We start from the raw sequence: 24666 nt of genomic DNA on the forward strand, positions 1-24666 counted from the left end.
AATAAGCAAAGGCAAGTTGGAAGTTCAGGAGTGTCCTGCGCAGAGCTCAGGAGCACTGGGAAGGACCTTAAGCAGGTGGGAAGAAAGGGAGACAGGAAAGTGTGAAGACATGAACAGACAAACTTGACATGGCATCATGTTATCTCAAGCCCTGGTTATATCTGTAAATGCTTATTGCCAGATGTACAGATCTTGTGACCAGGTAGGTAAGGCAGCTTGACTAGTGACATGGAGAATGTGGCTGTGAGTTCATGCATGCTATCTAATATCTTAGTGACCAAGTCTTCCTATGTGGCTGAGTATTCCCACACCTGTAAATACTGGACACCAAATGCTAATAACCTTATATTCGAGTTTTGCCTACTTACACCTTTGGAGAGGGCCTTGCAGTCTTGGGTTAAGAATGTAAAATTCTCCTTGGAACAATTAGTCTGCTCAATTAAGTAAGTAACTTCATAGTTCCACCCAGACACCACCTGAAACAATGTTGAATTGAAGAGTTAAAGGGCAGTTTAAACATTATTCACTGTGTTAAGAGGAACTTAGAATACTGCCTGACATATTGCAAGTACTCAAAAATATAAACTCATATTACTAGGCAAAAGTCATGACTGAATAAATATTGAGCACTTTATGATTCTCACACTCCTCAACACACACATACACAAACACACACTCCTATACATTTGGAAAAAAAAAAACAATATATAGGTGGAGTTACTGTATTTTCTTAAGAAAAACTTAGCAACATTTCCTCTGCCAGGCAACTGAAAAATAATGTCCCTTTGGATTTTGTGAAATATTAATAATACTCTCTTAGATAGTTTAAAAAAAAAAGGCTTTGAAGCTAGAGTGGTCTTTACTGGTAAATTCTCAGGTTCCCAGACAGACAGGCAGTAAGCTTTGTGCTACTTTATCTTGGGCTGGTCCCAACCTGATCGCTGGCTATGAACATAATTGAAGAGAACATGCATCTTGCATGAAGGGTAGTTGGATGGCCTATTAAAAGCAGGGAATGTTACTGACTAAAGTAAGTCCCTCATAATTAGATACTGAAATACAAGGAACCCAGTCAACTATCAGTAAAAACTTAGTGAACTGGGTCAATGAAAAGGCCAGATTTCCAAGTATTTACTTTCTTTTAATGATATGAAAACTATAATTTAGAGAGTGCTCAGAAAGCTGTGCCAACTGTTTGGGTTCCATTTCATATTTTGGAGCCATGTTTGACTCATGCTGGCTAAGTGATAATGTAATTTTCTTAAAACCTTAAGGCTAGAATGATCTTTTCATCTCACCATCTCTAAGAAAAACATGTGTTTCTGCCTACCCATCATTAAAACCAACCTCAGAGCCAGAGATCTGATTAGCCACACTTCTGCCCTTTATATATTGCAGTATCGCAATCACTTTGACTCAAGAGAAAGCTCTTTACCTCCTATGCCAGTCAGATGAGGACATAAAAGAGCTCCCTCACCACCAGTCATGGAATCATAGGTTTTGTATTGACCAGTGGTTTATTTTAGGTAATGAAACCCTAAACATAAAGATGCAACAAATTTTGAGAAATGGAAACTAAAGCACAAACCTGTCTCTGTGCCCTTTCTACTTCCTTAAGAGCAAAGAGGTGGGAATGATTAGTGTGGTTGTTGAAATGTTCAATGGCATGTCTCAGAACAGGGTCGAAGTCCGGGGGGACAGTTGATATGGTGTGCACGCAGCCAAAGCATTCATACTGGGAGGTCACCACAGGGCCCTCGGCTTGACAAAGAGAGAGAAGGAAAAAGAACAGCATAAATGAAAAAAACCCACATTCAGATACTTTGTCCTAAATAAATAAGATAATTTTGAAGACCCTGGTAACCAAACTTTGTAGTACATTCTAGTATGTATTAGAAAAAGAGAACACAGGACTGCTTTTTTGTCAGAGCAGAAAAAATGCTACCATTGACTCAGGAACATCTTATATACATACTATTGTGCTTAATTATTTTAAATTTATTTAAAAATCATTGTAAATTGTGGGCATAATACATTAATTTATCCTCTTATAAAAAAGTAAAATGCTACAGATATAGTATTATTTATTTTTCAGTGTTAATTAAAGCTCCTTGAGGACTAGTTTGGGATATAATATGTTTTGTATCAATTCATTTCAATAACCATGTACATATTTTGCTCTTTCTGTAATATGTCAGGTGCTGAGTTAGACTGTGTGGATAGGTTAACTTGTTAGTAGTGGTCACTGTGGTGTTTTGGGGAGCACAAGAGACTTGGTTGGAGAGTTGTAAGGAGGACATTCTGATACAAGGGAAATGTGTGGAAGGCTGCCTGCCCTGTTAATTGGAATTCTGATTTAGAGGAGACATAGAATAGTGTTGAAGGCGGCACTCCTAATTATTCCTGAACCTTTCCAAACAAGTCTGATTACATACAGACCCCAGGTGTTTACTGGAGTCCTTATGCTTAATTCCTGGATGTCATTGCCTAAACGACAGTGTAAACACACGTGTCCTTCCAAAAGTACTCACCCTACTGATTGTATCTAAAGATAAAAACTGCAATAAAAGGCTAACAAGGCAGGCAATGGAGGCTGCTCTGGCCGCTAGAGCCAGGAGCCCCTTAGCCCTCTCTTTCACAGTCAAACTGTGTCTGAGTAATCTGTTCATCCATCGTTTAGGGGCTGCTGGTCAGACTCTGCAGTGGTGAAGGTGTTGGGCAAAGTGGAGTGGGAGAGACAGAACTGCAGGTGGATATTTCAAAATAATTCGGCAAGAGCTTGGGAAGGCAGGAGCCCAGAGTGAGCTCAAGAAAGACTTTCATGAGGAGAAGAGGGCTGAGTTAAGAAGAGTGTAAAGTGGTCAAGGTCAACTGGGCAACATAAAGTGTGAGCCTGAGAAGGAGGAACAAAGGGAGGAATGGCTCTCAAGAAAGCAGGATGAGTCAGGGGCAGCCTGTGGGATGCGGTGTATGCTTTTTACCGGGGCTTAAAGCAGGAGGCAGGACTGGCGATGGAGGTCTGGACAATTGGTAGAGAGAGTTCTCTGCTGTGGAGCCTGGGCCACTCTCTGGAGTCCAGGGATTATGAACTGTATTCCAAGGGTCATGGGCTCCTTGGTGAACCTGATGAGAACTAGGCTCCCTCTTCAGGAAAATGCCAATACTCACAACGTTCTCCATGTAATTTCAGGGTGTGCATAGACCCACTGAAGTGAATTAAGAGTGATGGGCTGTTAACGATGGCGTGCACCGATGGGGTTTTAAATAAAATAATGTAAAATATTAAAACAGGAGCGAGCTTGTATTAAGTTACCAAGTAATGTTTATAAGATAGCCTTAACCCGCTGCTCAGTAGAGGCACACATTGTAGAGGGGAAGTCATGAAGGCATCCTGGGCCCCTTTGCCTTGGTCTCTCACTGTCCGAAAGACCAGGAGCAAACAGAAGCAGGAGCAACAGTGTTCTACAACAGTGTCTCTCAGTTGCGAGTAGGTCAATACAACTCCCCTTGCAGCTGTTTCTTGGCACTCACTCCATAAGCATGTGTGTCAGAAAAAAGATTTACTGAGTGAATACTCATAGCTTTCCTCTCTGCTCTCCCCTTGCAGAAGGTATGTTGCATCAGGGCAGTGGACAAAGTTAACAAACTGGAGGGGACTTACATGGGAAAGGAGAGAGAGAATTACTGACAGCAGGACAAAAGATTGATGAACACAGAAGGGGGAGGTGGAAGGGAGTAGAGACCAGAGGCTGGTATGCTGACCTCAAGGGCAGCTCTGACTGGGGTAAGAGGAGAGATGGAGCAGTATTTTGAGGGTGAAAGATGCAAATTTAGTTTTTCCAGGCGATGGAATGTGTTTTCATTTTGCTCCTACATTTCTAGGGGGATTTAAAAAAAATTTTTAAAAGATTTTAAATTTTGAATTCTGAAACATATTTGGCAAAAAAGGTTTCAGATAAGGGATTGTGGACTTAGTAGTAATTATGGATCTACATAGTGTGGCAAAGAGCTTTTTTTCTCATAGTATATAAGTGCTGTGTTCTGGATCATGTGAAAATTTGCTTATGAGCTAAAGTTCTTAAACTAAATAATAAAAGCTACTCAAAAAAATTTAAAAACATTTGTTATTTATATTCTGTTTTGGACTGTTTTTCTTTGAATGTCACTTCTTGCAAGAGCTGAAACTCAAGAAATATAGTTTTTGTGTGTTCTTTATGGATGACTAAAGCCAAGAAAGAACAATTGCTCCTCCACTTCATGAGTGTGGCTAATGATGCTGTTCTGGAGCCTTAAATACTAAAACCCTATTTTGCAGAAGGCCAGTTCCGGGTTGGCTTTTGTGACTGACAGTCCCTAGATGTGCCATTCTTCTGCACCCAGCCACTCTGCCACCAGAGGGAAGGAGCTAACAGTGGTTATATCTGCATAAATTGCTCCATTCTTATAAGGTCTACTATACCAACTCTACTAACTGCCAGCTATGGGATACTGGGCAAGATACTTAACTGTGGTGGGCCTGTTTCCTCATTTGTAAAATGAGAATATTAACACTTGTCCCCATAGAATTGTTGTGAGGATGAAATAAATCAACATATGTAAAAAGATTAGCACTGTGGCTAGCAATAAATGCTCAATAAATGTCAACTATGATTGCTTTTATTCTTAAGATCAATACATTCTTATACTTGTAACTTCAAACCTGCCATCTAGTTTCAGTCTACAATAACCCTCTGAAGTGAGGCTCTGATTCCCTTTTAAGGAAAAGGGAAACCAAAAACGTGAAGAGCTTTTAAAGGATTGCAGGAGAGATCTGACCTCAAAGCCTGTGCTTTTCTGGCTCTAGGACATCCCCATAATTGAAGCATGTGGCATGTTTTCTAGTCCTTTCCCAGGGCCTTTGCACACACCTAACTCAGCGCTGCTGTCCAGCGAGGGTCCAGGGAATGATTGACAGGATCCTGGCTCCACCTCAGGACTCTGCCACCACAGACCTTCTCCCTCCCACCCAAACTCCCCACTTCCCCTGCCAAAGGCTGCAAATGGCATTGCACAGCCACCCACTGCCCTCTGGGAAAGGGCTTTGTCCAGGTTATGCTCCTGGCCCCACACGGATATGGTTCCTTTCCCCCCAGGGCAGCGCCACCCTATGTATCACCTACCTGGAGTAATGTGGCAGGTCTGGTTAGCCACGGAGAATTCCATACTCCCTTTCTTCCCTATGGTCGCCATGCATTCTCCTGTGGCCTAGAAAGAAAGAGGAGACCATTTATCTTAATCTTTCAGATGGAGAAGTGCACCTATTGCTGTTGCTAAGTATGGCTTTTCTCTTATTTAAAACTTAAGATTCTTTTCTAACAGAGTTTTGAGACACAAGAATGAATGTTTTTGTAGCCTAATCATTATTATTTACAAGTCATTGATATTCATGAAATGTCGGGAGGAGAGGCAATATAGATAATGAGGTGTTAAATAATGTTATGTTTGGACACTGGAGATATTTCTTTTTCACCAAGGTGAACACAGTGCCCTAAAACTAGCCTGCCAAACTCTCCTCTTACAGTTCAACTTCAGGGTTCAACGCACAGAGGATGTGGTGCTTTTGATACCATTGTAATAACCAGGTATTAACTGAAAATGAGCAAAGGGAAGGCCAAATAGACACATGCCCAGTAAAGTCTGGGTGACTTAGGGAAGGTACTTTCTGTCCGTCACACCTGGGAACACAGATCGTGTGGCATCTGCAAGCACGGGAAGATTTCAGATATTAAACTCCTAAACAAAGGAGTTCTCTCTCTCTTGCCTCTCTTGCACACTAGGGCTCCTGGCTCTCTTGTTGCAGGGGACACACTCCCCTGCATGCACCCCCATGGCCCACAGCCATATGACCTGCCACAGACAAGGGACTAATGGACAGGAACTAGCCTGATGCTGTACCTGAACAAGCTCCACCATGGAATGGAAACTAGCGACCTTGGTTTGGCTGCACCTCTTTTAGGACTGGTTTAAGGGAAATGGGACTTTAGAAATGCAGATATGGAATTCCACACAAATAAAGATCTCTCATCTTCCATTCTTTTTCTCTTTTTTTAAAAAATATATTTTATTGATTTTTTACAGAGAGGAAGGGAGAGAGATAGAGAGTTAGAAACATCGATGAGAGAGAAACATCAATCAGCTGCCTCCTGCACATCTCCTACTGGGGATGTGCCCGCAACCCAGGTACATGCCCTTGACTGGAATCGAACCTGGGACCTTTCAGTCTGCAGGCCGACGCTCTATCCACTGAGCCAAACCGGTTTCAGCCATTTTTTTCCTCAAGATATCATGAGGCCCAGACCCCCAACATCCTGTGGGGAAATGGATCCCCCACTTCCCACCAGTGGACACCCTATTTCCATCAATAATGTTTTGACCCATTAAAGAGGTGAGTCCCTGGACTGTGGAAAGAGTGGCTTCCTTCCTGGCAGACACTGGCTGTTAACTCCTCGGGTAAGGCCAAATAACTAGCTATGGTGTGGCAAACAGATGGTAGGCATTTGGTTAATATTCCTTGTTATTAAAACAAGGTCTTTTCATATGTATCTCCTTTCACCTTCACATTTAGGTTACTTTTACCTCCCTTTTACAAGGGAGCCCCTGGGTTAAAAGTGGTCAGCTAATTAGGGGCAGAGTAGAATTCCAACTCAGGTCTGCACAAATAGAGCACCCGATTGGTCAAAGGAGTCCCCTCTTCATGGGAGGGTTTTCTCCAATCTCATGGCTGGCCTCTCATGCCCTTTCTGTCTGAGCAAGAACATAGACATCAACCATTTGACTTTTGTACACATTTGAGCATATGTGCACCCCTCACAAACAGGCTCCACAGTACTCATCACCCCCAGCACTAATAGAATTACTTCGCAGCCTTGATTGAGAAAACTAGAGGCTCTGGACCATCACACTTACAGCTTGCTCAGCTTCTTTATAGTCACAGTCCTGCCAGGTTTTGTCACTTTGAACAGGACAGTCGCCCTCCTTGATTTCATACTTGACAGAATAAAATATGTTCCGGTCTCCCTGGAAAAAAGAAAACAAAGACACATAGGGCTCATTCAACTGCCAACAGCAGACCATTGGAGAGGGATCTGGTGCAGTTATGTATATTTGATATTGATTTAATTCAACAAGAGCAAAACATTTACTAAAAATACTGAAAGTTATAAATAATTAGAAGAATGTTCATAATATATTTATAAACATGTATTTTCAAGTAACAAAGTAGTATATATAGTATTAGCCTGTTTTTTTAGGAAGCAATTTACATGCACATATATGATTTTAAAAGCCTGAAAAGTGATGCCGCAAAGCTGTTAACATGTTGCATGTCAGTGATGGTTGTATGGTTATCTTTTACTCTCTTCTTTAAACAAACATTCCTAAATTGTCTGAGTATTTTTTGAAAACAAATATATATTACTTTTACAATTACAAAACAAACCAACAAACAAGTGTACTTTCTTTTGTCATTTTTTTTTTAAAATATATTTTATTGATTTTTTACAGAGAGGAAGGGAGAGAGATAGAGAGTCAGAAACATCGATGAGAGAGAAACATCGATCAGCTGCCTCCTGCACATCCCCCACTGGGGATGTGCCCGCAACCCAGGTACATGCCCTTCACCGGAATCGAACCTGGGACCTTTCAGTCCGCAGGCCGATGCTCAATCCACTGAGCCAAACCGATTTCGGCTCTTTTGTCATTTTTTGACTAAAATGTTAACAGGTAGCTCTGGATGATGAGATTAGTTATGGTAATTTTAGTATTTTTATTTGGTTTCTATTTTTTCTAACATGTCATAAAATAATAAATAAAACTTTTAAGGCTAAAGGTTCTGAGTTAGATGAGCTTTTAGATGCAAAATCCTGGCATGGTGGAGCAGCTAGAGACCTGAGAGGTGCTGTTGCCCAGCCCATCACTTTGCAGGTGAGAGAAAGGAGACCAAAGTAGAGAGGGCAGAGCTCAGGCAGCTGCCCACATTGGAAAGGCAAAACCAACCCAGACCCTGGTTCTCCTGAGTCCATGGGCAGTGCTCTCTCAGGGCCTGCACTAGTCAGAGTATTTGCATCTGGGAGATGATGGAGTCAAACACGATAGTTCCGAGGTTCGTTTCGGGTCTCAGATTTAGATAAAGCAGCAGTGATAGTGATTCTGTTGACATTTTAGGAAAAATAAATACCCAACAACAACACATTTGCCACAGATGTCAGCCAATGATGGCCACACCAATAAAACTTCACCAAGGGCACCAGGACTGGCATGACTACAATAGCTTGTAAAACAGAATGACTCAATGTTACTTTCAGAAAAAAAAATAAAAAGCTCACTGGCCTTTTTTCTTTAATGTCATCATGTCAAATGGATGGATTTTTTTCTTCCACTGAAGTAAATTATCACAGAGACATTGTATAATTCATTTGGACAATCTATTGAAAACTTGTACTTTTTAAACTTTGTTTTCTTTCTTTAGAAATATTTTTTTCTTTTTAACAAAAACACAAGATGTCTAGTTTCAAAACAGGTACATTAAAAACAAAAATATTGGTGTGGGGGCTCCAGGAGCAGGGGGCAGGGCACAGTGGGAAAAAAATATCCTCCCTCTGCCCCATCTTTATTTTCACCAATGCAAGAAATCCTTCTGGAATATCAGCACATCATTAAGTAGGTATTGAACCACTGAATCTGCAAGTTAATACATATTATGTTATGGCAGAATAACCAAGAATTTCGCCCAAAGAAAGATGTTAATTTTCTAAATATAAAAGGAGATCATATGCGAACAAACAAAAATCTCTTATGCCAGGTTTTTTAGGCTAAAGATGGATAACACAATGGCAGCTGAAGAAAGCTGAAACTATACATAGATCCAAACTAAGAATTTCTACATTTCTTTAGAAAACAGAACCAGAATTCCTTTTTTAAAAATGACCCTGCGGAATGGCTTTGCTTCCATATTTACCTAATATTGTAACAGTAGAACAGACACAAGAACAATGATGACAGCTCAACAATGCTGGATGCAGGACGTTTACATGTGCACTTTTGTTTAAAAGTCCCACAGGTTTATTGACTAAGGCTAGACAGCAAGTCATATGATCCTATTTGATGCCTTTTCTACAGTGTCCAAGATCAGTATACGGATACAGCCAAAGATTGAGCCCCAACTTTCAGGAAAAAGACCACAAAGAAGAAAATCAGGGTAGTTATTTAGTCCCCCTAGTTAATTGTTTGAACTGGAACAACCAAAGGTGGAAAACACAGACTGCAATGAATTAAAGGAGTTGAAAAGTTGGTGGAGAGACACATGCTGTATGAGTAACGTCATTGGGCATGGGATGTCAAGGACAGTGCAAAATATTGCATCCATGGGACCAACTACTTATAATGCCCTGTGCTATCACTCCCTCAATGACGTTATTATATCTATATGCCATAATAAATAGATCAGTTATGCAATAAGGCAGTGTGTCAAATATGCATTCGTCCTGTGGAATGAACCACCACAGAGATACATTATACCATACACATTCTTTAAATGCTCTTGTGTTGTGTCTGATTTGCTTGTTTTCAAAGCCACCCAGGCAAACTCTTCCTGGGCATGTGTTTAGAGAGAAGAATGGTCCGCTGAGGCTACTTTGCTTAATTTTTTCTCTATCAAGAGATGATGATTGACATCTGAGAGATGCAAATCGAAACAACAACAAGATACCATATCATACCTGTCAGAATGGCTATCTTCAACAAATCAACAAACAAGTGCTGCTGAGGATGTGGAGAAATAGGAACCATCCTGCACTATTGGTCAGAATGCAGGCTGGTGCAGCCATTGTGGATGACAGTATGGAGTTTCCTCAAAAAGTTTAAAATGGAACTCCCATTTGACCCAGTAATCCCACTTCTAGGACTATATCCCAAGAAACCAGAAACACTAATCAGAAGGGATATATGCACCCCTATGTTCACAGCAGCACAATTTACAATACCTAAGATTTTGAAACGGCCTAAGTGCCCATCAGCAGATGAGTGGATTAAAAAACTATGGTACAACTACACAATGGAATACTGTGCTGCTATAAAAAAGAAGGAACTTTTGTTATTTCCAACAACATTGATGGAACTGGAGAGTATTATGCTAAGTGAAATAAGCCAGTTAGAGAAAGATAAATATCACAGGATCTCACTCATATATGGGATATAATGATCGACATAATTTGATGAAGAAGAATAGATCCAGAGACAAATGGTAGGGGAGGGGGGTGGTTAGAGAGCAACCAAAGGACTTGTAACCATGCATATTAGCATAACCAATGGACACAGACAGTGGGGCAGTGGGGGCCTGCCCAGGGTGGGAGTGGCTGGGGGCAGGGGTCAAATGGGGAAAAATGAGACATTTAAAACTTTAGACAATATAAAAAAAGAGATGATGATTGACTTTAAAGAGAAATAAAGCTAAAGGTTGTTTTGTTTTGATTTTTTCCCCTTTCAGTTGCATCATTCTGAATGTTTTCATATAAACAACAACAAAACACAACTAAACCCTCCCTCCTGCCCCCCAACCTAATAGTTTTGATGCATCCAGTTGTATTTCTTGGAATCACACATCCTGTCAGGATTTATCTTCAACCTGAGTGTATTCATCACTGATAAAGAATATTCAAAACCAACTAGAACATTGCTGTTACCCTTGATGCATTCAGCTATTGGAACTTCATGGTAGATATTTTATCTAATATAGTAGAACTATATTAATTTCTTTTCTGACTCCTCTTGACATACCCCACTGTCCCTCATTCACCTTAGTTTTATTGAGGTATATTTATTGGGGTATATTTATTGAGGTATAAATAAATTACATATATTAAAGTTATACGAAAAGATGATTTGTATATGTATACATTGTGAAATGGTTAGCACAAATAAGCTAATTAACACATTGTCACCTCACATAATTGTCTGTTTGTGTGTGTGGTGAGAACTCTTAAAATCTAGCCCTTTAGCAGATTTCAAGTATACAATACAGTAGTACTAATTCTATTCACCATGCTGTACATTAGACCCCCAGGACCTACTCATCTTATTTTTTAAAAAGATATTTTTATTGATTTCAAAGAGAAAGGCAAAAGAAGAGAGAGATAGAAACATCAATGATGAGAGAGAATCACTGATTGGCTTCCTCCTGCACACCCCACACTGGGGATCAAGCCTGCAGTCCGTCATGTGCCCTGACCAGGAACTGAAACACCACTTCCTAGTTCATAGGTAGAGGCTCAACCATTGAGCAAAGCGACCAGGCTCATCTTATAACTGAAAGTTTGTACCCTTGACAAACACCTCTGTATTTCTCCCATCCCACAGTCCCTGGCAACCATCATTACACTTTCTGCTTCTGTTAAGTTTGACTTTTTCAGATTCCATTTATTTGTGAGATTATATAGTATGTGTTAGACATGCCCCCTTAAACACCTGCTCCCCTTTGAGGTCTGGAGGCCTTTATATTTTAGTTTAAGGACAGTCACCCAGTAAAATCTCATGCTGTGGCCTGACTGAGTTCAGAGATTTTCCCACTCTACATAGTCCCTTTCAAATGACTCCATCTACTTTCTTTAATTTCAGCCTAGGATACTTGTCCTCTGATCACTCAGGAGACCAACCTTGGAGGCTTGAGGACTAGTCATATCCTTCCCAAGTCCCAGCCCAGAGAGTGGGGTTCATCTTTTCTAAGAGCAGTAAGCCTCTACCTTTAATTATCAGATTTTTGTCTGTGATGTAATGTGTGTGTGTGTGTGTGTGTGTCCTGGGTTCAAGTGATAGCACAAATCCCAAATGACTTCAAGTTAAATACAACTCACTCACAGTCTTGTTGCCTTCAGTTATGCTGTACAATACAAACTGGTTGCCACTTTTGCTTCCATCATTGTATTTCTTCAGAGCTGTGTCCACAGCCTTAAATACATCCGCATCGTTGCAGTAAACTTGTTGCGGTTGGTCCTCTTGGGCTAAACTTGTTAGCAGCCTGGAACAAAGGAAAAGAATGGCAAGCAACTTCATGATTTATCAGTCTCCCTCTGGGAGTTTCACCAAGAATTGGAAGCTAACTTGGAGGCTGATGTTAACCCTCTTCAGCCTGTTATCTCTTCTGTCTCTCCTCTCTCTGCCTTAGCACTTCAGGATTCTGCTTGGCTTCCTGCTGCCCTCCACTATTTGCCCTCTTATAAAGGACAAACGGCTCTGATGGATTATCCAAGCACATCTCAGGTTGGTCCATTACAACACTGGGTCGTTGACCTGCTTGTTTGCATTTAGGAGGCATCTGTGAGCACATTTCCAGGAAATTGTACAACATTCTATAGCAAATCAGAGTACAATCCAATAAAGAAGGAGAAAAAAAAAACATTAACCACCTGTTATTCCCTTTCCCAAATGACTTTCCAAAGCTATTTATGGAGGTCACTGCATGTGACAACAATGCAACCATGAACAGACACCATTCAATAAAATTTCTTTGCACTTCTGGAGAGCGCATGCACAGGGACATAGTGAGTGCATGGAGTGTCACACCAGGACTGTAGAGAGCACCTTGAAAGGCACATGGGAATTTCTTTAATTATTGTCAACTGAAGCCAATGGTGTTGGCAAAGCCATGTCCTGGAAAACATGCTTTGCCAAAACGCAGGAGTGTTTTCAGCTTGACCTTCAGCCCACGTGCCAGGGAGTGGGTTTGGTTATTTAAATCCAGCCAAGCACCAGGAATGAATATGACTCAGGCCCACCCAAGAATGCACATAATCTGCTTTGTCTTGACTTTTAGTAAAACTTCCTGTTGTAATGTACCTCGCGAATCACAGAAGGACGCCTCAAGAAGTCGAATTAAAGAGTCACATTTATTGCAATCTGGGACTATGAGGGGCCATTCCCAAATCTCATAGTAGTAAGATGGTGGCAAAACCAGACTTATATATGCAAAAATCACAAAGGTATTGATTACATCCCAGGGTTTGGAATGAGGACCCTGGTTTGCACAAAGCAGTTACAGAAGCGAGATTGAGCTGATTAGTTATCTACAAAGAATATTTATAGTTTTGGGTCTTTGGACCACTGAGTTGACAGAAACACATTATTTAGAGCCCTCAGGTCTTGGGACCACTGAGTTGACAGAAACATATTATCTAGAGCCCTTGGGTCTTGGGACCACTGAGTTGACAGGGAAACATTATCTGGAACCCTCAGGTCTTGGGATAATTGTGCTGTCCTGGTTCCCAGGTACAGAGGAATTTGCTTTCTAAAACCAGTAAGATCACAATCAATGGGATAGCCACGTTACAATCAATAAGGCATTCAATCAAATGGGATGATTTATACAATTCAGAAAATCAAAGTAACTTTTCTATTGTTAAGCCAAATAGCAGGGTTAGAGTTAAACTATAGATGGTAGCTACCATACTTCATTCCTGCTTTTTGCTGTATAAAATAAATATGCTGTATTGCCTTGGGGTCACTGTCCCTGTCCCTGTCAGAGGACAATGGTCCCACCTGGCCCCAGCTTTTTCTTCCACCTCTGTGTCTGTCTCTTTCTTTCATTTTCTTAATCCCTACTGCCCCTACTCAGGAACTGGACCTCTCTCCAGCTGTGCTGGATGCAGAGAAGAGAGATATACTTACATCTGGGGACTTGAGTACAGGGGACTTGAGTCAGGCAAGGGGGTCACTCGGAGAAGTGCACCGCACAACACATTAAAAAAGTAAGTTAAGGAGCGTTGTTGTAAGTTGTATTAGCTGGGCATAAAACATGGGTAATTTAGGGTCTCAGGAAAAAGATCTCTACTCTCAAATGCTTAAAACTATGCTCAAAGCTCGAGGATGCTCTGTTAAGCATAGTCAGATTCTTGATTTCTTAAGTTCTGTTAATGAATCTTGCGGTTGGTTCCCTGAAGAGGGAACCGTCAACTTTCAAACGTGGGAAAAGTTCAGAAAGCAGTTGTGTGACGGATACACAGCAGAAGGTCCGAAGAAGATTCCTGTTCCTATGCTATGGGTTTTAATTCTTGATTGCCTTGATCCAGCACGGGAGAGTTTAAGAATGTCTAAGCAGGCTGTAGCTATGGATTTACTGCCTACAGTATGTTAGGTAGGAGAGAGCCCAGGATCAGATGCATGCAGATGCATGATGAGATAGTGGACTCCCCCTGGCATTTCTAACAGATCAGCGTGCCAGACACAGATACTGGCTTCTCCCTGAATCAACATGACCCCCACACAGATACTGACTCCTTCCTGAATACCCCTGCTGACCCCCTGCAGCGGAAACTTCCTCAGCTGAATACCTCAGCTCCTGTCCCCGCCCCTCACCCAACCGCGGTATAAAAAAAGCGCCCTCCCTCCCTGTTGGTGTGAATCCACGTGCCCTGTCTTTGGGGTATGTGGGTCTCCAGGGGATGCAGAATAAACCTTTCCTTTTCTCTCTTTTCTGATTCACTGGACTCTCTTTATTTCCTACGCCGCCTCCTGAGACACCTAACCTAACACAGTGGAGGGGTGGGAATCTCTAAAAACCACTTCCCCCCTCTGTGCCTCCTCCACCTCTGCCTGTCACTCCTGCAACTGCAGTCAACAGCCCACCTAATAAGGATTTACCTTGTAATTATGAGCAGGAGCTAGAGTTTGAGGCAGAGCAGGACAAGTGTCACTGTGAGTGGTATGACTCAGATGATAAGAAAGGTTTTGCTCACAGCTGCCCAGCCTTTATGGCTGGATGCAGGTGCTCAGCCGAAAGTGAAAGCGACTTCATATTTCATTTTGCTGGAGGCTCAAACTACTTGTATCAGGATGAACCAAGTAGAAAGGATTAAAGGAATTTCTCAACAATTGCCAATAATTCTTTATCTTGAAAAGTCTTTCTTTTCCCAAAAACAACTAAACAAACAAACAAAAAAAACGGTAGACTCCAGATCATTACTGAATTTTCCCCCCAAACAAGAAGGAGGTGGGGTAATGCTATTTTAAAAAGTTTCATCTTCGCCATGCTTTTTTATGGTTAGTGACTTCAAAGTTTTACAAAATTTAGAAATGTGTCTTGGATTTCTGTGCACATGTAAAGAGAGAAGTTAGCTTTAAAAATGTGTGCACACTGTCTGATTTCAGATATTAGATAGTTTTGAGCTAAACCTCTTTATGAATGCTACAGACTGTTCTTTTCCTCAGAAAGATGGCAGAAAGTAGCCAAAAAAGAAAAATGCAAGCTGGTTCTAGCAACAAGATTGGTATTTCCATAATAAAAGGTAGTTTAAGTAATCATGGACCTCATTGAAAAGTTAACTTTAAGGCTGCCAAGAAAATCAGTAAATTATCTCTGTTACAGAATTTACCAAAGTAAATGCCTTAAAATAATTGATTGATTCTGGAATCTCAAAATAGTTAAAACATAAATAAGTAATATATCAATTGTGAAGGTCCAATGGCCCAGGGAGAAACTAACTTTGCTCTTTGACATTTAAATGGATCAGGTTACTCTAAACTTGTTTTGCCAGCTGAAAACAGTTTTTCCCAGGGCTGCAATCTCTTGGCCATTTTGAAATTTCCTGCCAGCAAGCAACCCGGCAGGAAACAATGTGGCTAATTTACATTTGAATGGCTACTGCCCTGCTGCCAGTCACTGGTGACTTGAAACTTTGGAAGCTTGCTGAATTAAAAAATAAAATTAAATGTCTAGATATTTTGAAATGATAAAATACTGGGATGTTGGTCTAAATTTGCCTCATGAAAAATCTAGAGGATAGAATTGAATTTATTAATTAAATATGTCTTCTATTTTTAAAAAATATATGAAATTATTATTAATCTGAATATTTGACTTGCCAGCTCTAAAAGTTTAAGGTTCAAATTAAATTGGGAGAAATTATATAGCTGTGGTAACTAAATGCCTAAAGTATAGAAATTTATTATTTAGAAATAATTTTTGTGTTTTCTCTGAAATAATTACGAATTCAAAATATGTTACTTTTTCAATAGGTCTGATTGAAAAAGGATTAATTCTGTGATCCCAACCAAATTTTTTAATACAAAAACCAGTTTAAATTTAATTAATATCTTTTAAAATAATTATAAATGAAAGGACGAGGACTACGCCCTCCATCTTACCCTGTGTCCTCCATTTTGGGGCAGCCATGTGCTTGGCAAGGAGCTTCTTCCCGGAAGTCTAAGCCTCTGCTAGCCACTCCCAGGAACAAGACACCGACTTGCACCTGGCCAATCGGCAGGGCCTATAGTCCCCTCTCCTACCCTGACTCCACCCCCCTATAAAACTCCTCTTCACGCTGGGCTAGGTCTCTCTCTGCTTCCTGCTGCTGTGTCAGTGAGATGGGGGAGCCGAGCTAGCTTGAATAAAGACTCTTATGCTTTTGCATCGGACATGGCTGGCTCCCTGGTGTGGTTTCTTGGGGATCCTGAAATCTGGGCATAACAATAATAAGTGTATGATCTTTAAAATATATATTTTCTTGGTCTTTCCAAGTTAAAATTCAAGGCTATAACTGACAGATGATTTTTGGAAAACAAAGGCCTGGAGTGATTCAAAGAATTTGTTCTCTCTTCTTAAAGAAAATATCTTTTGAATTAAGCTGATTTAATATACTTGAAATCACGTGGAAAGTTTTTTCAAATAAAAATTAACTATATTTTACTTATATACATATACTTTAAATGTTATGAAAGTTTTGGCCTCTAAGGAGGGCAAAATACAAAAGCTCCTGGCCGATTGCATTTTAATTAGGCTGGAGGTGAGGCAGCTGTCCCAATTATGCCTCAATTAATTAATTATCTGCCTAGATTTAGTGGGACATATACAGGTGACCAGGGGTCAACAATAATAGCCTATCCCTTGGTACTTCAATGTCTAGACAGTTGAGCCGAACCTGAACACAGGAACACACAAGACAGAATTAGTATGCAATCACACAGGGTTTATTTACCTATTCCTAGTGGGTCCTAGGCTCTGGAAAAGGCCACCCGGCAATGCACCCGGCGACGACGAAGACAAAGACAGACAGGCGGCTGCAGTTGGTTCAGGCTCACACAACAGAGCATTCAGTCAGGGGCTCATCTCATGGAGCGACTTGGAGTCCTCTTATCAGGCAGGAGATGTTGACTGAAGAAGGTCTGCTGCTTATATAGCTGGTAGTAAACAACTTGTGTCTTATTGGTGTAGGCCAGACGGTGTGCCTTATGCTAGGAGCAGGGCCTTTACATTTTAAGGGCTTAGGGCGTTTACATCAAGATTGTGGGGAGTTCACTCTGTCTACATTTTGGAAGTTACAGAGTATTGGGGTCTCCACACAGCTAACATTTTACACAATAATCATTTCACACATCAGAGGGGTTTCCTTATGACCATAACATTGTAACAGCAGCGTTTATGCCTTGTGAATCAGATGTATAAGTTTACTAAATTTGCTTGCTTTGCTTTTTTAATAAAGATACCTACTTTAATTATAAATTAGCTTTTTAAATTATAATCAAGGTTTCATATAATTTCAGCTAAATGAAAAGCCAATATTTTTATAAACAATTAAGTTCTAATAAAGCCCTCTGAAAGTTACTAGGACTACCCATGATCCATCTATATATGCAAATAAGCCTAAGGGGACATTAATTAGTTAAGAACCTATCTAAAAATCTCTATGGGAGAATGACAAATTTATTCAATATATTTAGGAATCTTTAGAAAGTTTTTATTAAGTATATGCAAAGACCTACAGAGTCAATTTTCTAATTTTGTGACTCACATGTAATAGCATTTTGCAACCATCTCAAAAATATGAATGCCAAGCAGTTTGGGACCATCTGGTAAATCCGTCTTCCCTAAACCAAGGGCACTTAAAAGTCAGTGATTTACCAAACAAAAGGTAAACAGCTTATGCAAAAGTACTCAAAAAAGACTGATAGCAGAAATTCAATTAGTGTCATTTACTGTCCACACCCTAGGTCAACTAAAGTTCAGGGGAACTAATAGTGGAAGGTTACCAGAGCCTTAATATTGTCGCAGAGGCTTGTTTCTCACCTAGAGATTATTTATTATGGAAGCATTTTATCTGTGTTTGTGCTAATATTAGACCAGCCTACATTCAGGGAATGGTATTAGCTGCCACATTAAAAAAGTTGTTATACCTCAGGCATTAACTATTTTTATAGATGGATCCAGTTCTGGAAAGGCTGGATCTACTGCAGCAGGGGAGCAAAGGTTTCTCAAACCCCTTATATTTCAGCACAACGGGTAGAAATACAAGCTCTTATTTATGCCTTGACAGATTTTGCTACGGAGCCCATCAACCTATAGTGGTAGTGCTTATGTGGTGAGTATGGCCAAAATTAATTAAATAGCAACAATAGGCACCCTAATTCGGAGGAACTCTTTTATTTATTTTTCAGTCTTCAAAAGGTTGTTTGAGAACGGTAATTTCCACGTTTTATTGGCCATATTAGATCCCATTCTGGCCTTCGAGGTCCCTTGGCTGCAGGTAATGAGGAAGTAGATTGCCTCGTTGCCTCAGTAGAGGAGGTCACTCCATTTTCCATGGCACAGGCCTCGCATGCCCTACATCTGTGGTCGGCAAACTGCAGCTTGTGAGCCACATGCGGCTCTTTGGCCCCTTGAGTGTGGCTCTTCCTAAGCCTTAGGAGTACCCTAATTAAGTTAATAAAAATGTACCTACCTATATAGTTTAAGTTTAAAAAATTTGGCTCTCAAAATAAATTTCAATCGTCGTACTGTTGATATTTGGCTCTGTTGACTAATGAGTTTGCTGACCACTGTGGGCCTACATCATCAAAATGCCTCTGCCTTGCACAAGGAACTCCATATTTCCTGAGGGCAGGCTCGCCAAGTTGTCAAGCAATGCCTTCAGTGTGTTATCCACCTTCCTGTGCCAGCATTAGGGGTAAATCCCTGAGGACTTAAACCTAATCAAATCTGGCAAATGGATGTCACACAATAGTGGAAAGAGCCAATCATACTCTTAAAATGCAATTACTAAAACAAAAGTGGGAGACGGATATTATGTGCCACCTCAAAACAAACTCAGTTATGCTCTTTATAATTTAAATTTTTTGAATTGCGATGCAGAGGGTCATACAGGAGCCAAAAGGCATCAGACCTTCTGTACAATAGTAGCCTCCACCGAGTTAACCGGTGGAAGGAAGCACAAACCAGACAAGAGTTTAAGCAGATTCAGTAATAATATGGGGCCAAACCAATGGACATGGACAACAGGGGGATGAGAGCAGAGTGGGGGAGGGAGAGGATGGGGTTAATGGTGGAGGATAAGGACACATTTGTTATACCTTAACTAATAAAATAATTTCTTAAAAAAATTAAATAATTAATAAACATTTATTTGAGTCCAAAATGATAATCATTGCTGGGAAGGAATCTTTCCCCAGGAATCCCCAAGAAATGGCTGCTGTCAGTTTCATCTCTGGGCAAATACATCTGTCACATCGGATTCAGGCAGCTGGGAACGGATAGGCATTTTTCTGGACTATGAGTTGGGAGAAGTTTCATTTTATAATTTGAGAAATAGATCACATTTGCATACTTTCAGTGAAAGGTTTACAGAAAAACTGATTCCCTATTTCTGCATAGGATTTTTTACAAAGTCACTAGTAATGAGTATAGTCAAAGATGAATGATGAACCACCTTGCAATCTGTTTGATGCGTTCTACTCTTCCTGTTAATAGAGAGAGTGCTTGTAATAAAAGGCCCAGGTTCAAATAGAAATAATAAAAATAATAAAAATAATAAAAATAATAAAAATAATAATAAATAACTTGCTCAAGATTTTGTTCCCTTCCCCACCCTTTGAGTGCCTGCCTATGTCTTCATTTGATGGTAACATGGCAGCCAGTTTACACATGTGGCTCCGAAATACGAGGAGCACACGGAAAGGGCTGGCAACCGAGGATGTGGTTGTCTTTTTTAATTGGGAGGGAGACACAAGCTCCCAACTGCTCTGAACTCCAGTTCTGGGCGAGTCTCTGGGGACCCAGACTCATACGGGGAGAAACTGGACTGTCTGGCATTGGGTGGAACTCGAGGGCAACTTTCTCTCAGAAGTTCTTGCAGTGATTACCGTGGGACACTGAGACCAGGGACCCAATGCCCATGCCCTGTATGGCCCGCCAGCTTCTCCCCAGGACATTCTGGAGCAGGGGTCCTCAAACTTTTTAAACAGGGGTTCATTTCACTGTCCCTCAGATTGTTGGACAGCCACACTGTAGTTTTAAAGAAAACTATGAACAAATTCCTATGCACACTGCACATATCTTATTTTGAAGTAAAAAAACAAAACGGAAACAAATACAATATTTGTATTTACATGTGGCCCTCGGGCCATAGTTTGAGGACCCCTGCTCTGGAGGGACCAGGAGATGCCATCCTCCTCCCAATAAGGGGAGCCCCTTAAAGACAGCTGTGGCCAGAAGGGCCAGGACATCAAGGGCCTCTTTGGGCAGGGCTAAGGATTAGCCTTAGCTCTTTACTCCATCCTGTTGATTCCCCGAGACCCTGCCCACTCAACCTGTGCACAGAGGCTTTTGCATATGAATGACCTGGCCCTTGGCATTCCAACATTTCCTAACTAACTGCACCTGGGTCACAGAGACCCAGGACATCCAAAAGAAGGCCCAAGGCCCCACAGCATTTCTTTACAGCTGGGCCTCATCTGGGCACTTCCAAACCCCAAACAAAGAAGAGGAATCTGCAGATCTTTCCATAGCTCCTGCAGGGTAGCCTCAGACAGAGGCTAAATTAGTACCTCCTCAGAGATCCAAGAGCCAGTGTACCCAGTGGTCAGAGTGGGACCATACAGATTATAACTCCTCAGATCCATAAGAAACACACTCAGGGGACAGACTCAGTGAGCACCAAAGCTCCACTGAAGCAAGTCTTGCCCCAGAAGGGTGTTTCCAGCACAGAAGTTCTCCCACCATAACCACAGCTGATTCTCACAGCCAGTTGGACTGGAGGTCAGTTCCTCCCAGTGATACCAACAACAATCAAGGCTTAACCACAACAATACTGTACACAATGCCTACAAAGAGATGAACCAAGAGTGTTCACCTCAGGTAATTGGGGAGGCTGAGCCACTGGGCCCTATAGGACACCTAGCACAGAACGCCCCTCTATCAACACAGGGAAGCATAAAAAATGCAGAGACAAAGAAACAGGTCACAAATGACAGAAATGGTGGAAAGCAAACTACTGGATATAGAGATGAAAGCCATGGTTATAAGGTTGTTCAAGAATTTCCTAGAAACCAATAATAAATTTAGTGAGACCCTTAGTAAATCTAGTGAGACCCTCAAGGATATGAAAAAGGACCAACTAGAAATTAAGCATACACTGACAGAAATGGAGAATAATATACAGAGAAGCAACAGCAGACTAGAGGACCCCAATAATTAAGTCAAAGATTTGAAATACAAAGAAGCAAAAAACAGTCAACCGGAAAAGCAAAAAGAATCCAAAAATATAAAGATAGTGTAAGGAGCCTCTTGGACAACTTCAAGTGTACCAGCATCCGAATTATGGGGGTGCCAGAAGAAGAGAGAGAGCAAGATATTTAAAACCTATCTGAAGAAATAATGACAGAAAACTTTCCCTACCTGATGAAAGAAATAGACTCACAAGTCCAGGAAGTGCAGAGAACCCAAAACAAAAGGAATCCAAAGAGGACCACACCAAGACACATCATAATTAAAATGCCAAGGGCAAAAGACAAAGAGAGAATCTTAAAAGCAACAAGAGAAAAACAGTTCGTTACCTACAAGGGAGTACCCATACGACTGTCAGCTGATTTCTCAACAGAAACTATGCAGGCCAGAAGGGAGTGGCAGGAAATATTCAAAGTGATGAACCTCCAACCAGCATTACTTTTTCTAGCAAAGATATCATTCAGTATTGAAGGTCAAATAAAGAGCTTCACTGATAAGAAAAAGCTAAAGGAGTTCATCACCACTAACCCAGTATTATATGAAATGCTGAAAGGTATTTATTATGAAGAGGAAGAAGAAGAAAAAGGTAAAGACAAAAATTATGAACAACGAATACATATCTATCAACAAGTGAATCTAAAAATCAAATGAATAAAAAATCTGATGAATAGAATAAACTGGTGAATATAATTGAATCATGGGCATAGAAAGGGAGTGGACTGACAATTCTCATGGGAAAGCAGTATGGGGGGTGTGGGAAGAGACTGGACAAAAATCATACACCTATGGATGAGGACAGTGGGTTGGGGAGCTATGGGATGAAAAAAGAGGAGCTACTGTAATGATTTAATAAAAAAATAAAAATAAAAAATAAAAAGTACATGGACTTTTAGAGGCAACACTGCTCAGGTAGGTTTAGGTTCACCACATTTTTGGTGTTTTATGAGGCCAAGTAATTTAATCTCTTTGAACCTCTTTTAACTCTATAATAGAAAGTCTCATAATCTTCATAGTGGTGTTATGAAACTAAAAGAGACTGCTCTGTAAACTGTAGTATTAATACATTTTAGATGTTGAAGTCAATATATTGCTTAGTATTTTGGAAGTGTACTATACAGAGCATCTTCTTTAATTCTAACAAAGACTCAAAGAGCTAACACTCAAAGAGCTATTAGATTTATTTTACACATGAGGAATCTTTAAAGAGGTTAAGTAACTTTCCCTGAAGACCATGCAACTAGAAAATTATGAGATTGGGATTCAAATTCAAGCAAATCTGACCCCAGACAGAGCCCATGTTCTCTATAATGATGCTCTACTGCAGTGGTCTTCAACCTCCCTAATGCCACGACCCTTTAATACAGTTCCTCATGTTGTGGGGACCCCCAACCATAAAATTATTTTCGTTGTTACTTCATAACTGTAATTTTGCTACTGTTATGAATCATAATGTAAATGTCTAATGTGCAGGATGTATTTTCATTGTTACAAATTGAACATAATTAAAGCATAGTAATTAATCACAAAAACAATATGTAATTATATATGTGTTTTCCAATTAAACTATGTGTTAATTAAAATATGTGTTTCCCAATTCACCTGTAACAAAGAGAAGTTTATCATTGTGTACTGCTTTCTTCGGGTTGAATATGAAGACACAAAAAAAAGTGATGCAACATACTTTATTGTCCTTTAAAATTTATTAGGTGACTCCTGTGAAAGGGTTGTTCGACTTCCAAAGGGGTCGCGACCCACAGGTTGAGAACCGCTTCTCTACTGCCTTATGTAGCTTTCTCTTTTTAATTTTTTGATAAGTGTGTCAATAACAGGGGGCACCCTTTTCCGACTCTTTTCAGGAGAGCGAGTAATAATCAAGTCCATGGGCATAAGTAGGGCCCATTTTTGATATGCACAGCATAGTATTGAATGTCAAATACCACTGTATGATGAATTCTATATCAATCTAGAATTAAGTAGTATTTTAACAGATTATCATACCATAGCTTGTGGTGCAGTTGAAGTCATTCACTCTAAGATCCTGAAATTCACTCAAACATGTTGCAGCTATTACTTTACACTGTCCAATCACCTGTACAAAGAGAAGTTTATCATTGTGTACTGCTTTCTTCGGGTTGAATATGAAGACACAAAAAAGTGATGCAACATACTTTATTGTCCTTTAAAATTTATTTGTAGTTTCTCAACAAATCTTTCATGCCTGTATTTTCTTAATCTGTTTCTATGAGTTAGATGCCATAGGCACCCAAAACCCTAATGAGAACCACAGATAAACTGTTTAAACAGATCATGGCTATATCTCAAACATTTTCAAGAAGAAGAAAAAATGCAAAAATTTCTAGGTATGTAAGTGTCTTATTTTCTGGAACTAAAATCTTAGATCTGTGCCTTTTCATCTTTGTGTTCTTCTCCTGTGGCAGACAGCCTGGGATCTGATTACTTATGTGCAAAGCAGCACAAGATCCCATTCCTCATCATAATTAAAGTTAATCCCTTTTGGCCACTCCTGCTCATGGAACCAGTCTTCATAGGACACAATTACAAGTTCATGGGTTCTACACCCAGACTGTCAGGGCCAGATAGGATTTTAGAGTTTATCTACTCCAACCTCCTCCTCTTATTTTACAGCTGAGGAGAAGGACATCTAGCAACATTAGGCGATTTGCACGAGGTTACAGCTGGTCAAGCTATAACAAGCCCCACTGACATATCTTGAACTGGGTTCCTAGGTATAGCTCTTAAGAGAATATTACTCAAGGTCGACATAATCTTCATGAGTCAAAAGGCAGAAACTTCCTCTTTTGCTGTGGCATACACCTACCCTGAGAAAACATAGTAGACAGAAGTCAAGAATAATGAAAAGAGGAGAATGGTACCATGTTTACTTACTATATCAGATGGATATCTAGAAAGATTTGGCTCACAGGCATCCCAGTGTTTCCTAGATTGGATGGGACAGTCAGATTCTTTAACTTCTAACACTAAATAATAGATATACGTGGATTCCTGAAAAATTCCAAGAAAGCAACAGGTGAGTAACATGTGGGAGCCCAGTACGTTTTCATTAGAAAAAATCTCTTGAATTCTTAAACAGAATTTCTGTTCCTTTCCAAATAATTGCAGGTGTC

General features: G+C 40.3%; 1 protein-coding gene across 1 annotated transcript in view; it reads right to left on the reverse strand.

Moving 5' to 3' along the window:
• The window catches only part of LOC139004011 (kininogen-2-like), a 36148-nt gene extending 24030 nt beyond the window's left edge, over positions 1-12118 (reverse strand). The window contains exons 1-5 of the mRNA XM_070406609.1: positions 11890-12118; positions 6946-7056; positions 5160-5244; positions 1589-1761; positions 369-476 (exon numbers count right to left, since the gene is read on the reverse strand). Of these exons, the coding sequence (XP_070262710.1) occupies positions 369-476; positions 1589-1761; positions 5160-5244; positions 6946-7056; positions 11890-12084 (672 nt within the window). The 5' untranslated portion in view covers positions 12085-12118. The remainder of the gene's footprint in view (positions 1-368; positions 477-1588; positions 1762-5159; positions 5245-6945; positions 7057-11889) is intronic.
• Between the last annotated feature and the right edge of the window lie 12548 nt (positions 12119-24666).

The sequence above is a fragment of the Myotis yumanensis genome, unplaced genomic scaffold (assembly GCF_028538775.1).
Source record: "Myotis yumanensis isolate MYYU_CA2020_CCGP unplaced genomic scaffold, mMyoYum1.0.hap1 SCAF_2, whole genome shotgun sequence".
Lineage (NCBI taxonomy): Eukaryota > Metazoa > Chordata > Mammalia > Chiroptera > Vespertilionidae > Myotis > Myotis yumanensis.